Here is a 17,755-nt window from a genome sequence, read left to right as displayed (position 1 = left end):
CCTCACCTCATCTTTTCTTTCCTGACGAGGCCACCCTCTCCTTCCCAAAATACTGAAATGTAGTCTTTCAAGCATGGCATTGCATGCATCACTAGCTATAAGTATGATGGTTCTTCACAAAATGGCTGCTACAGATGATTCCAAAATTTTTGTTTAATCAATTCAGATGAATGATATCTGGGACTTCAACTTAAAAGTTACTTTGGGCGTTGTCCTTTCTTCTATCCATTAAAACTACACATTGGTATCCTCACCTTTCTGACATTTAAACACTGCCATATCATTACCTGTGCTATGTATACAAGGAACGATACATGGGAGAAAAAAAAAAAAACCCAAAAAAATGACAAAAACCTGATTGTTTTCAAGTTCCCTCCCCTAAAACAAAAGTGAAAGAGTTACTTGAAACACATTTTCAAAATTTTGTTGCTTAAAACCTAGAATAATATGGAACCGCATTACAGGGAAAAAAAAAAGACAGAGATGAGAAACAATGACCTCCACGAATGAAAGCTGAAAGAGGTGCCTACTCGGGAAGCAGGATCAACCATGGTCATGAGAGGAAACAATTAACCTCGGCCACCACCAATCACTTGCCCTTTTCTGTGAACCTCGCTGGCACTTTGAGCTTGGCAATTTACAACGATTTATATAATCAAAACTGAGGGGTCGATCGACCAAAGAATAATGACTGCAGAGGGTGGCACTGCTCAAATAGATGTATAATTTGAGAAATGATGCAGCAACGGCTCAAGTGTTTCCGGATAGAATTTTCTTGCAAACAAATAACACGGCCGCTTAACCCCATTCCACAAGCATGGCTTCAGCTGCACTTCTTTCTGCAGATAGATAGACACAGTGAATCATCATACACAGTGACAGAGGTGCCGAAAAATCACAAAGTCCAGCACAATATTTGACTGCGTGAACTCCAAAAAACACCTAAAAACCTCTTTTGACAAGTAAATGACACATAGGAAAAAGAATATGAAAAGCAATGATAGTTCCCTCCCACAAAGATAAAAGAACATTATAATCGAGGAGAACTAGCAATAACCAATCGGGTAATGGGATTGCTGGAGCCTACCCAAACTCAAGATTTCAAAAAGCCTCCAAATACAGGGCATTGCTAATGGGGGATGTATGAAAAGTATGCACTTATGAAGAAAAACACTTTAATGAACATTTTAATCTTTTTTTTATTTTGTTTTAAGCAGTCGGATTATTATTCAACTGTTGACAAGTAAAAAGTACGTAATTACAAAAGAAAGCCCTGTGGCCCCTACCACAACAATTAATAAAAACAGAAAAATGACTGAAGCATTTTACTTTCTTTTACTTGATCAGCACTTAACCTGGATTGGTTTTCTATCAAAGTGATTTGATCATTACTTTTTCTCTTTTTTGCCACAGAAAAAGAATGGAGGTTCAAAAACACAAAAACAACCTGTAAAATCAATCTAGTCAGGTTAGAGATTCATATTTTTGCACTTTATCTAGAAAATAAAAGTTCAAACGTCAAAGTTCAAATAATTATGTCTTTAGAAAAAAAGACAAAATTATAATTGATTACTTCAACTCCAGTCAATTATTGAGTATAAGTAGAACAGAGGTATCATTTGCCAATGTTGGAATAAGGCCTCTGTACAAGTGATGATAGTTTGATATATTACTATGTATTATACCACTATTTTAACGGTTCTATTATGTTGCTATATTGTTATATTAATATTATGTGCCCATATGACAAATATTATATCATGTTAACAGGACAGGCAGATATGCATTTTGGTGAAAAAATAAAATTGCGAAGATCTCTTTAATGAAAAAAAAAATCATTTACTCGTCTAGATGTTAATAAATAGTCCCATAGAGATTATTGAGTACAAAAATCTTGAATTTATTAGTTGGGAAAGAGGTTTCCTAAGTTGACTAGTCATTTTGAATGTTAGACCCAACTTCACATGGTATCAGAACAGGTACTCATATGTGGGCCTACACCTAAACTATCCACTTGTGGAGCCACCAAAGAGGACCTACACCTAAATTATCTACTTGTAGAGCCACAAAAAAAGGCCTACACCTAAACTATCCACTTGTAAAGCCACAAAAAGAGGGCCTACACCTAAACTATCCACTTACAGAACCACAAAAAGAGAACTTACACCTAAACTATCCACTTACAGAGCCACAAAAAGAGGGCCACAAAAAGAGGGCCTACACCTAAATTATCCACTTGTAGAACCACAAAAGAGAGAGGAATAGTCTCACATGGATTAGTGAGTACAAAGATCTTGAGTTTATTAGTTAGGAAAGAGGTTTCCTAAATTGGCTAGCCATTTTGGGATGGGCATTGGACCCAACTAAACAATAATCAAGTAAAAATTGGTTGAAGATACATAAGAATAATGATCCATGAGTAGGGATGAATAATTTTTTTTAAAATTGCATCAACTAAAAATGAGGAAAGGACAACTTATTATTATATTAAATATTTTTTATTGAACTAATAGTGTAATAAAGCTAAAACATGTGACGCAAAACAACAAGTTCAAGCCATTAGTCTTCACAAGGCACCACACAAGATTAAAATGAGAACTATTAGATATGAAGAATAGTAGAACACCTACCCTTACATCACTTGTGACATGCAAACTCTCATCAATAGACTGCAACAAAACAATAATATTAGAAAAAATGCACCACAGACATATTCATGAAGCACGAGAAATTTTCAATGAAGCCAATAAATCTTACTGTAATATTCTTTAGTAGTTCAAAAGTGATATCCTGAGCCCTGTATGCTTTAGGATGCCATTTTCCTTCAGACCAATCTACATGTGTGACTGACCAATTTGCAATTCCCTGTGGATCAACCATCTGAAGAAAGTGTGACAGAAGAATTCAGAACATGCCATGAGTGTGAAGTGTTACAAAAGATAAAGAAATGACAAAAAAGACTACGATTAAGTGAAAAATATAGTCTAAAGTTTTATGGACAGACATGAAAAAGTGTTGGCAAATAGTGCTCATCTGCGTAGCAATTTCGGCCTTCCATACCTGGCTGTGAAAGTGAAAACATGAACTCATCATGAGTTGAAAATTTAACAAGGTGGATTAACAATTTTGATCATCCATACCAAACAAATCATCTACAAGATGCTGTTATAAAATTAGAGAACATCCCAAGCCAATCACAAAAAAGATAATTATAATAATGGCACTGTCAAATAGAATACTAGAAAGTCATCGCCAATTTCTTCCACAGCACTCACAAACTCATAAAAAAATGATCTGTGTATTTAATTTATTCGTTTTTTCTAAAAGGAGGCTCCAATCCAAATTCTGGGCAAACTCCAATTTCTACAACAATGAGAAACAGAATTTCTTAAAGAAGAAAAATTACAAGCAACCCAAGGAGAGAAACACAACGGACAAAAAAAATAAAAAAATAAATGATCCACCAAACATAATTCAATAAGGTTTTGTTACAAGTAAAACTACATGATGTACAGACACTCCTAGCCAGCTCATTCTCATCTTACATTTGATTATAACTGCCAACCTGCCTTGAAGCAAGTAGGGCTCAAAACTGTCACTATAGACTGAGCCCCAACAGAACCCTCAGCTTCCGCTGAGTCATAATGACCAAAGGATACATGACGTGTGCTCTCACACAGTCTTGCATGACACTTTCACCCCTCATGTCCAAACTACCCATAGATTGGTATGAGAATAGGAGAAGAACCTCCACCCAGTTCACAAGTCAAACTACTTTACTCCAATTACCCTGATTATAGAGACAGGTAGACGGTCGAGATGAAAAAAATTTCTAACCCAAAAGAGAACATGATGGACAAACCTTTCAACCACCCACAGTCTGTGATATAAGCGCTTAAGGGACAGAAAAAAGCTTGCTTCAATTGCTCCATTCTCAGGCAAAATGCTCCATTCATAGATACCAAGCATTATTACAAACATCAAAGACACTAGCTAAAAAGTAAACCTTCAACACATATTCCCAACCAAAGTTTTGCCTAATATTATCGCAACAAGAATTTGAAAATCCCATGAAGAAGAATAGTGCCTAATATTCACTCATAACAAGAGTCTCAACTCTGTCCCAAGTTGCCACTAAGGAAACAATGCAAGTTCATTTAATCTGGTACATTTTTTTATAACAAAATTGATGAAGCTTTGGAGGAACTTCCTTAATGCACAAAGAAGAGGGCATGTCTTTACTGGAAACCACAGGAAGGCATTTCATTTCAGAGATGCTTTAAAAGTAGATAAATAGATGACAACATGTGCCTTTCATTAATCTGAGATTCTGGCACCCTAAAAAAGCCACCAACTCACTTATTTCACGGCTTCAGCAAATTGTCTAAGTCCTTTGGACTGTCAAACAACTAATATCCCATTATCCACCATAAAATACATAAACAAGTGCTCTGAGAATAATACACGGTCATATAGATGACCATGTGCTCAATCAAAAGGTTTCTTGGACTAGTCCATCTCTTATGTTTCTAAAGATTAAACCCCCCCTGAAATTGATATAACAGACAATTCAACAGCTTCACAGAAGAAAACAAAACAAAAAACAATGCAGATAATTTCAATGTAAATAAACATAAAAAATAGAAAATCAAAAACAAAAACTACACAATTCAAATCATATCTTGACACAGACCATACCCTGCAGTAAAGCTTAAATTTTGTGTAGTAGAGGCTGTCCGTCAAAACTACCATTGCATGCCTGCGAGCCATGGAGAACCACTGCAATAGATAACAGTTAGTAACCATCGGAATCCAGTATAATATTGATTCTGGTCACATTGAGATCTCACAAAGGGCCAACATGTTGCTTAAGAAACCAAATTCCAGTGCGCGAAGAAGACAAAATAACAAAGAACCTCAGACAGACATATTCATCAACATCAAGAAGATTATCAAGGTCTGTGTCTTCATCTCTAAAGACTCTTTGTAACTTACCAATTCCCAAAAGTGAAATTAACTGACACGTGTTGAGAAAAAGAAAGTTGAAACAAATTCCAGTGCACGAAGAAGACAAAATAACAAAGAACCTCAGACAAACATATTCATCAACATCAGGAAGATTATCAAGGTCTGTGTCTTCATCTCAAAAGACTCTTTATAATTACCCAATTCCCAAATGTGACAAACTGACACGTGTTGAGGAAAAGAAAGTTGAACCTGAATCCTCAAAAAGCGAATTTTTATGTCATATTCCCATGCATGAGCAAGTTTGGTGCCTTGATTTCAATTAGGAGCATAATCCTAAATATACTTAAAAGTGAATTAGATTTTCACAAATGAAAATAAAACCCATAACTGAAGAAAGGGTTTTTAGGCCAGACATAAGATTTGCGACAAGATTATTGTATTGTCATATTCAAATGGATGCTCGCCCTTATTTGATTAAATCCCATCTCCCAAAAAACAAAATTTGTACTGTATTTCCGAGTAGGTTTAATCCATACATAACACATATAGTTGGTTGGCAGTGGTAGTAGTAGTAGCAGCAGCAGCAGCAAGATGTGGAACCATTTTCAGAACATCTCAAGCTTATTATTAAGAATTGGTCATTAGAGATTTTCATACTGCATGTTTATAATCATGCATTGTGAGCATACCTGTGCACCCTTTCTAAAAGCCTTCTTTTCAACTTCAGGCAGCATACGTTCAATATACCTGCCTGTTCCATGAGGACCAGGATCCTCAAAGCTGAAAAGAAAATATAATAATCCAGTAAGTGAAGGCAAAGGCAATAAGCAGCACCCTCAGAAGAGACTTAGAGAACATTTCATGCAGAAATGAGATGGTAAAGCAAATAAAATGAGAATAAATAGAGTAGGAGAAGTTGAGATGCTAAATCTTGTAACAGAACTGATATTTGAAAGGATTGAATCATGTAGATCAAGCTTACCAGTCAACAAAGCTGATATTTGTGTCCATTAGATAGTTATAAACATAATCAAAATTGTGAAGTGGAATACAACTGCAGTAAAAAGACAAAGGCTTGCTCAGTACCACAAAAGCAACTAAAATACCATATGGTAAGAAATAAGTAAGTAGCTCGCCTGTCAGAAAGTAATATAAAATGCTGGTTATCAATGTCTTGAAGTGCACTTGCCAAAAGTCTCTTTTCCGCATCAACCATTGAAATTTTCCCCCATACCACCTGGTGGTAGTCGTAAAATTTTTAGTGATCCCAAAAAAGTAAATCATTTGGTAAAGGTTCAAAGTGGAAACTAGCTGACATACTCCCAGAAAATTTATTGTTTCTATGGAGAAGAATATAGCTTGCAAATCTTTGGCTAAATTAACAAAACATGATTAATTGAACATTCTCAGAATAATAGATACACTGGCAACTTGAGAAGTAAAATCTGTTTTAAAGTAAACCATACATCAGAATTTTTTAATTTGGAGAGGATGGGGGCAGGGGAAGGGGTTGTGGATCGATTTGGGTTAAATCACTACAAACTGGCTACACATGTTCCAAGATCTCTGATAAAGAGAGACCTGAAAAGTGGCCATTCAGTTGAAATGTGAATTCATTCACTCATAACACAGAATGGTCACCATAAACAACAGAAGATATTAGGGGTGTGGAAAGAAGCCTTTTTATTACCTTCTCACTATGAATCTCTCGACCAACAAAAAGAGGACTTGTGTGTCTTGGTTTTTCTCTTGATGCATGTATATAGATAGAGAACCTATCCTCATGACCCTGACAATAGAGAAAAAAACATGCATAATCAATTCCAAACGAACTCCAGCAACTACATGAAAAAGTAGATCATACATTTGAAATAAGTTGCAATTCAACTGAGAGAAAGAGAAACTTTTAATAAAATGAAGAAGGCAGCCAAGAGAGAATTCTAATATTTTATTCTCTAACTGCAACCAATTACCATGCTACACTCCCGATGAAGCTCTAGAATCTGCGCTGTCCTAAAGCATTTTATTGTTCATAAACTAGGTATTTCTCAAGTCCACACAGTATCAAGAAAAGTACGGGTATCTATTTTGGAATCACCACCTGACAGCTCAAAATGTCAAGGGCAGGTTTAGTCAAGCTGTAGTATCTTTTTTTCCTTAAACACCACTATGATGTTATAATGCTATGATAGATTAAGGTATTACTTTATATTCACACCTAACTTGTGCTTCCTGACCAAACAATTCAAGAGGGTGAGTACAGGTATCTATTTTGGAATCACCACCTGACAGCTCAAAATGTCAAGGGCAGGTTTAGTCAAGCTGTAGTATCTTTTTTTCCTTAAACATCACTATGATGTTATAATGCTATGATAGATTAAGGTATTCCTTTATATTCACACCTAACTTGTGCTTCCTGACAGAACAATTCAAGAGGGTGATCAATCCAATTTACCAATAAAACAACACAAAATAGTACCCCACTTCATTTATGAATGTGATGTACCAGCTTAAGAGTCCCTTTTTTTTTTTAGAAGAGTGAAATTATATACAAGCGCAAGCCAGAACAAAACAAACAAAGGGCGCCTAGGCTAGGGAGCCCTCCTAACAGGGATTGAAGGAGACTCCTTGCTTGGCCAAGGGCAGCTAGGGAATTAGCTGACCAAGGGACCTGAGTCCAAATACAATCTAAGGAATATTAAAAATTTTATGGAAAATTCTCCAATGACACCAAGGAGGGTCAGACATTCTTCCATGGCTGCTGGCCGAGAAGGGACTGACATTTGAGCAAGGAAGCACCAATTTTCCCTCTTCAATTGTGGAGAATTTGCCCTTTAATCTTCTATTGTTCCTCTCAGTCTGAAGACCCCATGGAACATAGGAAATTCAGAATGAAAGGAGAGCTTTTTCGAAACCTAGTAGATGGCTTCCATGACTCATTTGACTGATCAAGTGAAGGATGTCAGGTAAGCAGCAAATGAGACACAGCTTGCTAAGAAAATGAGTCTAGATTCTCCAGGCAATGGGGCAAAGGATTAATAGGTGGAACATTGTCTCCTCCACTTCCCCATAAAGATCGCACAAGGAGTTGAAGGACTGGGTTTCCTCCTCTTCTAAGGTTATCAGTCATAAAAGTGCGGTTAAGGAGGGCACTCCAATGAAACAAAAAGATTTTGGGGGATTCCCAATAATTTCCAAGCAATAGCAACATTTTGAGGCTGGATGTCACTGAATCCCTTTAGATGAATATAGGCTGAGGAGACAATGAATTTGCTGCTATCTTCAGCAAGAGTCCTGACTCTTATTCTGCTAAAGGTGGATAGGAGGTTGTTGGCATCAAGGGCTTCCTCTTTAGTCAGACATCTCCAGAATCCGAGATCCCAATCCCTATGAGCCATCCAAACTTCTAACACCAGACAGGATGGATTGCAGGCAATGGGGAAAAGCCTCAACCAAGCTTCTTTTAGTTCTGTCTCCAAGCCATCAATCATCCTAGAACTTCACCTGCTGCCCATTGCCGATGTAGAACCAAGTTGCTGATTGGAATTGGTGCTGGAAAGGGTAGAGTGCCAGCCATAGAGAAGACAGACATCTCCTATTCACACCTGAAATCCACCAATGAAAGCTCCAAGCATCTTCTTCACAATTCTTACCCACATGGTCGACGATGAAGTGTTGAATTTCCAGAACCACTTCAGATGGAGAGTTTGGTTCATTTCTTTGATACTCTGAATATCAAGGTCACCAAAACGTTTGGGCTTACAGACTTCTGTCCAGCTAATTACTGGTATTTAAACCCATTCTATGCCCCACTTCAAAGGAAAATTGCAGGAAGGGAGGTGTGGAAGCAACGCAGGTAGTTGGCAAAGGTATTGAATCCCGTCAGTGAGGTTGTTTCCACCTAATTGACTTTCTGGCCTGTATGTCTCTCAAGCAGCCTTGAGTCAGTGCGCTAGGAGACGAGCTATGATCTTATAGGGACTTGAGAACAATGGCTTATGAGTCTGAAATCCTTGAATTGCTCAACATTATTCTTCTTCGGGATGAGGGCAATGAAGGTGGCTTCCATTGCTTTGCACATCACGCTCTTGTAGTCAAAACTTCTGACCATGCTAATGATGTCAATTCCAATAATTGGCCAACAGTGGTTGTAGAAGTCCCCGTTGTAGCCATCTGACCCAAGGACTTTATCCTTCGACATTCCTTTCGCTGCCTGTTCAACCTCCTTTTAGGAGAAGGGGAGCTTGAGGAGACCAGCGAAGCATGGGGAGATCTTGTTGAACTTGAGCCTCTGGATCCTCAAACATGTAAACCTATCCTCAGTGTACAAATCTGAAAGAAGCTCATAATTGCATTAGTTACAGAAGATATATCCGAGGTTATCTCATTATTGGTGTTTAAAGAGGTAACGCGGTTAGATCTTCATCAAGCTGAGGCGATGGCATGAAAGAATTTGGTGTTGCCATCACTTTCAGCGAGCCATTTTAATCAGGCTCGTTGCTTTGAGAGGATGTGCACCTCATGAGAAATAATCAAAAATTGATTAGAGAGGCTAATACGGAAGGAGAATTCAATGGTTGAGAGAACCTTGTGCCCTTTGGCTTCATCAAGAGCAACAATTTGGGAAGAGAGATTCCTTATGGAGGTTGTGGCATGCAACTCTTTGGACTAGAGCTTGAGTTTGATCTTCAAGCACCTGAGTTTGTGAAATAGTTTCCATCCCAAGGCTCCCTCAATATCCATCTCCTTCCACATTCCTCCATGTGTTTGTCAAAGTTTTCTTCTAGTAACCAGCAATTTTTAGTTTGCCCATTGACCAGGTGAAGTATTTCCCTATCAAATTAATATCTTCAAGATCACAACCATCGATAAAACCAGCAAAGCTCTTTATTGATGTTGTGATCTCATACCATTGAGGTCCCCAACAAAAAGCAAAGGAAGATGCCAACACCGAGTGAGATTGAGAAGCTCTTCCCAAAAGCTCGAATGGTCTCTGTATCAAGTAGGGCTGCATTCCCCAACTAGGCACCTGAGATTGTAAGAGTCACGGTCAACAAGTCTCAGTCCTATGGATAAGAGCCCGATCTCCACTTCAAGAACCTCAATGATACCAATATCCCAAAGGGTAAGAATTCCCCTTGAGTGCCCAACCCCATTGACGGCTCTCTATTCCAGATTGGTGCAATTCCAAAGGTCTTTAGCAATATGGTCTTCCGTGTCCTATAATTTAGTTTCTTGAAGGATAACAATAGAAAATTTGCTTAAGCCTAATAAGGATAGAATAGTGGCCCTCTTTTTACTAGACCCAACTCCTCTCACATTCCAACATGTAATTATCATTTACATTGATTTTGACATGTCGACTCCTTTATCTTCCTCCACCCTTTGCAGTTTGACTTTGTAGACAACCACCACGATTTAGTTTCTTCATCATATTTGTGTTTTTCCGACTAAAGCTCCTTAACGAGTTTCCTCGATCTTTCTCCCGAGGGAGGGAATTGTATTCTTCCTGAATTACAGTCCACGGGTTACTCACAGTGGGTTGGTCGGTTTCACTTGCTGGATTCTGTTTGTTCTATCTCTTCCTCTTCATTTATAAGTTTCTTGTGGAGGGTTAAGAGGTTGAGATGAAGTAGTGGGTGGTATCGTAAATGAGGTGACTTCGGAGGTATGCCTTGGTTTGGGGGTGACGGATTCAATGTCTTGAGTTTAAAGTTTTGTGGGGAAGAGATAGGGGGATTTTCGGATTCCATGCTCTTGTCAGAAATGGCATGGTTTGAAGGAGCCTAATTGACACTAGTAAGGGAGTTACTTGATATAGGGGCCGGATGGGGAATAGCCTATGGGTGGCCATGTCCGATCTAGGGGTAGTGCCAATATGTCCAAGAAGGGCACAACATGCAAGTCTGCAAGGCTGACCGAGTTAGTGGGGGAAGTGAAATTGAATGGATAAGGAATCAATGTGGAATTCAATATGGTGTCATGTAGTTGATTAGCTTTGGAATTAGTTTCTTGATCAATTATTGGTTGGTGAAAGATAGTCTGGAGATGGGGATCAATGAAGTTGTAGAGAGATGGGATCAGGCTTTAGTCATTACCATTAGCCTGGGGTGGTTGGCTGCTTTGGTTGTAGTGAAGAGGTGGTACAAGTTGTCAAGGGTTGTCAAGGGTTGTCAAGGTTTTTGCTATAAATATAGGGAGGAGGTTCCAAGCTATTGATTTTGAGAGGTGGAAATCATAGGTTCCTATCAATGAGAACCGGTAATTTCCTAGTGCTACAATGGGAAGGGGCGGTTTCAGGAAAAGTAATTTGAATTTAAATTTGAATAGGGTAGCAAGGTGGCCATTTAGGGTTGATTGGGCTCGTTGAGTCATCCAATTCATTATTGTTGTCAAAGTTAAGCTTCGAGTCAATTATCCGTTTGTTGGGTGAGCCAACTCTAGAGTTGCTAACTCGTCTTCTCCTCCCTTGTGTCGTTTTTCTCTTTCAATTTCCGTCCTCACTTGTACTGATTTGCTCAAAGATCATCTTGATCCAAAAAATCTCCTCTCCAACCATCGTATTGATCATCTTGGATCCGCTCCACTAGTTTTCTAGGATGATGAATGTTCATGCATAATCAAGGCGAAACATGTTGGTTGTGAATTTGTGCAATCTCACCATGCAACAAAAAGTGCTAGTTATTTCATGGATAGCCGGAGGCTGCCAAAACTACCAGAAGGCCATGGATGTGAATCCCTTGGCTAAAAATGCACTCATTGAAATCTAGTTGTTTGCACTTTGATCATGGTTAAAATATCTCCAGGTTGAGGGTCGATTTTACTTGCACACTCTTCATCTGCTATAACAGCAAATCAAATCAGCCACTTGGTTTTTTCCATGATGGAGCAATTAGGTTTTTGAGAGAGTTGGGCCTAGTCAGCTATCCAAGTAGTAATGTCATCTTCTCCAATGTCTTTAGCATGGCTACTATGGAAAGGGTTAATTGTTCTCTCCTTTGGGCCAGAATGAGTGGGGCAGTGGGAGGGATGGTGAGATCTCCTTCGACACATCTTGCTTCAGTTCCAGTGTGGTCGGGGTTCCATGGGTGGAGTATTTGTGGAAGATGGTGGGTAGGCTGGAAGTGGTGGTGAAGGGATCATGACATTTAATCAAGTTGACAGGGGAGGGAAGTTTAGATGTTCTGGTTGGTGTGGTTTGTCGTGGTATGTAGGGTCTGGGCTAAGGCGTTTGAGAGTATTTGTGAAGATGTTCCACCACAAACCAGCCTCAATGATTTTTGGAACGTAGATCCTGGCCATGATCATGTCCTTACGGCATTGCACAAATTTTGCATTCTCATTGCCCCTTGTATCAAAATATAGAGAATTAGAAGGTAAGTTGACCTATTTAGATCTCTCTAGTTTTAGCTCCACTGCTCCAATCCTGAGTTTTACAAAGTTGTTGAATGAAGCTTGTGGAGGCCTCCTTTGGAATGCTGATGAAGGATCTTTTGTCTCCTTTCCTGATCATTACTCGAATCAGAGTGCATAGCCCCATGTTCCTTTCTTCTCAGTGGTAACATTGTCTCCATATGAATGAGAGAGGCGTTTCCCGGAGTTACAACTTGCCTTTTGTAGTCTCCTGTCTTTCCTCCTTTGCATTCTCTGCTATCCCTCTTCTTCATCATCATGATTCTTAGCCACCTAAATCTTCTACCAAACCCTACCGGAATCTACACCAGTGTTCCTCCATGCATTTGTTTATGTTGCAGTCCTCACCTACATGTCTCTCACTTGTCTCTCCCAGTTCGCTCGCTCCCTTTCTCTCTTGTTGGCTCATCCCTGTAGTCTAGTACTAGAAGCCTAAGAAATCAAAACTGTTCAGACTAAAGAGTTCCTATGGAGATAGTAGCCTGACCAAAATAGATTATAGTTGACACGACTTCTTCCACCTAGAACAGCATTCTGAATTTCATATTCTGTTGAATCAGAAGACTAATGTCATTTTATAAATATTCATCCCACAACTAACTAGGAGCATAAACTAGACACTTAACTTCCCAGAATCAGATATCAAAACAAAAAATATTTCCTCTTTTTCATTACATTTTAAGTACTCTGTATCTTCCCCTAGGGGAACTCTCGATACTTTCTCTTATTAATAGTATCCCAAGTTTATGGGTTCAAAAAAGAAAAGAACAACCTAACACCTTAATATGTATTTTTGTGTCACTGTGTTCTTGTTGTCACTGCCACAAATATTAGCCTACTACAAAAGGAAAAAGAATAAGAAAATAAAAGAACAATGAAGCAGCTAAGTAGAAAAAAATAGAAAACACAAAAAGAAACTTTGTCAGAAGAAACTTACAAGGAAAAACTTCTCCCACAGCTTCTCAAAAGGTAAAGATCCTGGTGTCAAAAACATGAATGCAATTTTTGGATTTTTTGATTGAATAGTAGGTGCATTCAGAATCTCTCTAATGACAACCTGAGATACAACCTCATCATCACTAAGGACCCTGGCTGGAATAGGTGGAAGCCACTGCAAAGGACCACAAACATTCGATGCAAAAAAGTAGCAAGCAGCATATTGCCGAGGTGGGTAGACATAAGCTCCAATGAGCGACACACAAACCAGGGAAACCAAGACAATAATCCACAATGGCCTCTTTGAAGGTGGTCTCTGGCGCGGGGCAGGCATAATCTGCATCTCACCAATGCCTAGCCGCCACGCCTTAGGTATCTTCATTTAAGTTAACCCATAAAGCAACACCTCACATGTCTTTTCACTCTTCAATTCCTTGATCATTTGACTTCAAAAAGGTCACCAGTAACCACCTTTATAATTGGCAATTCTTTTATCAGACGAACAAACAATCTGAAACAAGAAGAAAAGATGATTATTATCAGCACAAAATTTTTAAGATTCAAGCCTTTTGTCTCTACAATAACAGTATGAGAGCAAAATTTTTAAGATTCAAGCCTTCTGTCTCTACAAGTGAAACGAACGAAACTACCATTACAAATTCAAGCCTTGTGTCTCTACAATAACAGTATAAGAGCAAAATCAAAACAAAAGGACAAATCGAGTGAAATAAAACGAAACTACCATACAAATTCAAGCCTCCAGTCTCTAAAATAACAGTATGAGGGTAAACTCAAATCAAAAGGACAAACCTAATGAAATGAATGAAACTACCAATAGAAGACTTTTTTAAAAAAATCAATAGTAAAATTTGTCAAAACCACAAAGACAATTGTCGAAATCTCCATATGATGAATTAAGGATCCCCTTTCCAGGTTACCAAGTTTCAAAGAAAGCGATGGGACAGAAGATACATTTCTTTCAAAGAAGATCAAGAGCAAGTTGCAATTGCAAATGACTTATCCATACACATTTTCCAGGACAGAAAGGTGACAATGTATGGTTGAAATGCAATGACTCAATTCACCATCTATCAACTATACATCCTAAAATCAATATAAAGAAAAGAGAAAACCATGAATTAAAGAAAATAAGATTCAAATTTCTGTTGAACTCTGTTGACATAATGATATCTGCCGAGATAATCATTGCCAAAGACATTGGTCCAAGTAGGGGCAAAGTAATCAACGGATGTTGCACCTACTGAGAAACAAGTCAGTAAACCATCAAACACTTATACATCAAATTAGATGTACTTTCTTTACTCCGAAGCATCTGATAGAAAATGCTACCGTTAATCAAGAAGGAACCCCCAATTCCCAAAAAGCGAACCACCAAACAATTAAAAATACTAAACCATTAAACAAAAAAATAAGAACTTACACATTCCCTTTGTTCCTTAAACAGGCCAACTACCAAAATACAACTGATAAATCTCATCAAAATTCAAATGACTATAATACAAAGCTGTAAATTTTAAATATTATCAGTATTTGATTACAAAAGAGCGAGCGAGCGAGCGAGAGAGAGAGAGAGAGAGAGAGAGAGAGAGAGAGAGAGAGAGAGAGAGAGAGAGAGAGAAGGAGAGAGAGAAATAATAATTTAAAAAAAAAAAAAAACTCTCGGTTTCAAATACCCAACCAAAAAATTGGAAGCAGACGTTTAGCTTCTCTAGAAAAGGAAACAAAGGACATCATCATGCTGACTAATGCTTGTCCACGCAACCCGAAAACGAAAACTTAACAACAATCAACTTCCAACTTAATGCCGTTTGAACTCCTTTTCCAGCTACAAAACACAAAATCCGACTCGAAACAAAACGAAACGAAAACAAGAAACCACCTCCGGACCACAAAGTCAGAGACTACCACGGAAGAGACACCCACGATATTAAGCTCAAAACCCTCCAAAAAGCCAATCCAATACCACAAACATCACATCCAAAGCACGAAAACGTAATGATGTTGACAAATAAAATTCGACATACAAAACCAACACCGACAACAAAATCCTCGCATAAAAAAAGTCGCCTTAATTAATAATCTTGGCTCGAATTAACCACTGACCACCACTTCATCCCGACACGAGCAAAGGATCTTAACAGGAACGAGAGAAAAAACACCTGAAAGTCCGACGACGAATAGCCCGTTCGGATCCAGAGATCCAAAGATCTGGCCGAGACGAGAGAGTATCGTTTACGATCTCCGAGTACTGAGCTTGTAGGAGATCTAGGGCAGAGACAAGGCCGCGATGGAGCACGACCGGGAGAGAAAACGAGCTTCAGGAATGCGAGCGAACAAAATAAAAAATAAAAAATAAAATCTGTACGCAGTCGAAGCAGTCGATTCGCTCGTTCCAACAAGGAACATTTCCAGCCGGCGCCTCATTTCTTATAGGAGCTCCACACCGTGACTTCATACGTATTCCGAACCGTATTGGTCAGCATGAATGCTCCTTGAAAGCGAAACGACTCTAATAATAATTATTATTAAGAAACTTTAGTCATTAATCACAAAAAGGGGTCGGGAAATTTTTATTTTCCTTTTTCGTCCACATAAATAAATAATTACGTCCTAACAGTGGCATTTTTGTGATTATAAGAAAGCGTGTCAGTTTAAACTGCTAGATCGGCTAAGAACGCTGCTTAAGGCGGTAAGGATCTGAAGATTTGGTCGTAGCGGTCGTTATCTTGAACTGAATTTCAAAGATTCCTTGTTCCATTATCAATTGATGGGGCATATTCCATATTTCCGTGGAATTTATATTTCGAACAAGGTTTGCCCTTGTGATCCCGGGAAATTACTTGCTTTTGGATTTCCGGATCGAGGAAACGACGTGTCAATTTTTCTGAGACAGGAATGTGACAGAATCATAAATCTGTGAGAAGAAAAGCCCATAAGCCCATAAAGAATTGCAAGCCTAATACTACAAAGATGTTCTTGAGACAGAGCAAATCTTGGTGGGCCCCCATGGTGGCTTTAACTTTAGTGGGCCACAAATTTACAAATCCAAATACAATTGCCAGAAGTAATTGATGTAATTTTCCATTTGTGTTGATAAAAACAAAAAACAAAGCAGAGGGTTGCAGCCCGCGGGACACGTTGAAACCGTAGCCTTCTATTATAATCTTGTCAGCTCCTGAGTGGCCACAGAAAGTTTTCCCCGAAATGGCGGAAGGGAGAAAGCGATACAAGAAAAATCCAGCGTTTTTTGCACCCCGCGTGTCGTGTTGTCATTACCACCTGTGTCGGATTCTGGGATTTGATAAATTAAGGGGAGAGGTGAAGAGGAGTATTTTATTATCGAACTCGGCGACGTCGACGTCGACGTCTGACACAGATTTCATGTGAGCGAAGCTTTTTTTAAGTATTGATACCGAGCGGTTTCGACTAATTCTATTACCAGTGTTTTTCTCTCTTTTCTCTAAAGTCATCGTTCTTCCTCAACTCTACCTAAAACTTCTCTCCGCAAATTAATTTTCGAACGCTTTAATTTCTGTTAGGCTGTCGCAATAGCCGGCTTAACTCGACCGAGGCAACACGGTTGAGTGAAAAGGGACTTTTGGGGCAGGGACGGGAGGTTGACGGATATGCATTAGTTGAATGAGGTAGACTGCCAGGCACCAACCGCAACGACTTTTGAAACACGGAGAAAACCCGAAGCCGTGTCGTACAAATCGGAGAAATTGGAAGAGAAAGAGGGGAGACGCGCGGGGGATGGGAGAGAGCCTAGACGCTGGTTGAATTTATTGGTCCTTTTGAAAGAGGCGAATGGGTGATCTGAATTTTCCGGATTGGGATTCAGGAAAGGTGGTTCTGCAAAGGAGAAGTCAGGGATCGCACGCCCCTAACTGGGAGTGGTCAGTCGAATAAATAAATAGAGCCTGGTTGGTTGGCCTACTGGAAACAGGAGGGAAGATGCCATTGCACATGCGCAACTTGGGTCGACTGTAAAGATGAACTGTTACAATAAAATAAAGGAGATGAAAACAAAATAGGCGCATAGAATACTCCTTAGTCCTTACTCATTTCTGCTGACATTCTCGCTCCTATTAAAAAGATTAAGACTTGTTCTCTTCTCATTCGGGGTGTTACTAATATGAATCTTAAAAATCAGTACAAGTACGATTTGTGATGATGGACAGAGTTTGAAGAGGAGGACAGATGGTGTTTGCTGAAAGAAAAGTGAATATTTTTGAGTTATCAAGGCCTCTTCACTCGTTGAAATCTCGTCAGGTTAGGGAAGTAAGGTGATGGACGCTGTGCCTTTTGTTTGGTCAGTTTACGCAAATTAAAATATTCTTATCTCCAAAAATCAAAACAAATACTGAATTTTTTTATCAGATGTTAAACTTTCTGCTAATTATTTATTCGTATAATT

General features: G+C 38.8%; 1 protein-coding gene across 1 annotated transcript; it reads right to left on the bottom strand.

The window, feature by feature from the left end:
• Nucleotides 1–215: 215 nt before the first annotated feature.
• Nucleotides 216–15,745, bottom strand: LOC137940999 (glycosyltransferase BC10-like). Its single transcript, XM_068786184.1, has 11 exons — nt 15,498–15,745; nt 13,319–13,828; nt 6,659–6,757; nt 6,105–6,205; nt 5,951–6,022; nt 5,658–5,748; nt 4,699–4,779; nt 3,005–3,064; nt 2,758–2,880; nt 2,631–2,669; nt 216–839 (listed from the first exon to the last, which is right to left on the bottom strand). Exons 2-11 carry the CDS (start codon nt 13,697–13,699, stop codon nt 711–713), a joined length of 1,176 nt encoding a protein of 391 aa, XP_068642285.1. The 5' UTR covers nt 13,700–13,828; nt 15,498–15,745; the 3' UTR covers nt 216–710.
• Between the last annotated feature and the right edge of the window lie 2,010 nt (nt 15,746–17,755).

This window comes from Aristolochia californica, unplaced genomic scaffold, assembly GCF_029961685.1.
Source record: "Aristolochia californica isolate CCGP_79_NKW_82.1479 unplaced genomic scaffold, dmAriCali1.0.hap1 SCAF_9, whole genome shotgun sequence".
NCBI lineage: Eukaryota > Viridiplantae > Streptophyta > Magnoliopsida > Piperales > Aristolochiaceae > Aristolochia > Aristolochia californica.
The sequence above is the reverse complement of the archived record's forward strand: the minus strand, read 5'-3'. Positions and strand labels throughout refer to the sequence as shown.

Bases quoted from the DNA above. Each gene is read 5' to 3' on its own strand.
- LOC137940999 (XM_068786184.1), bottom strand. From the start codon at position 13,699: ATGAAGATACCTAAGGCGTGGCGGCTAGGCATTGGTGAGATGCAGATT. The intron at 6,206-6,658 runs GTAATAAAAAGG...GACTACCACCAG, and splicing joins GAGAGATTCATAGTGAGAAG to GTGGTATGGGGGAAAATTTC. The intron at 2,670-2,757 runs GTAAGATTTATT...GTTTTGTTGCAG, and splicing joins AACTACTAAAGAATATTACA to TCTATTGATGAGAGTTTGCA.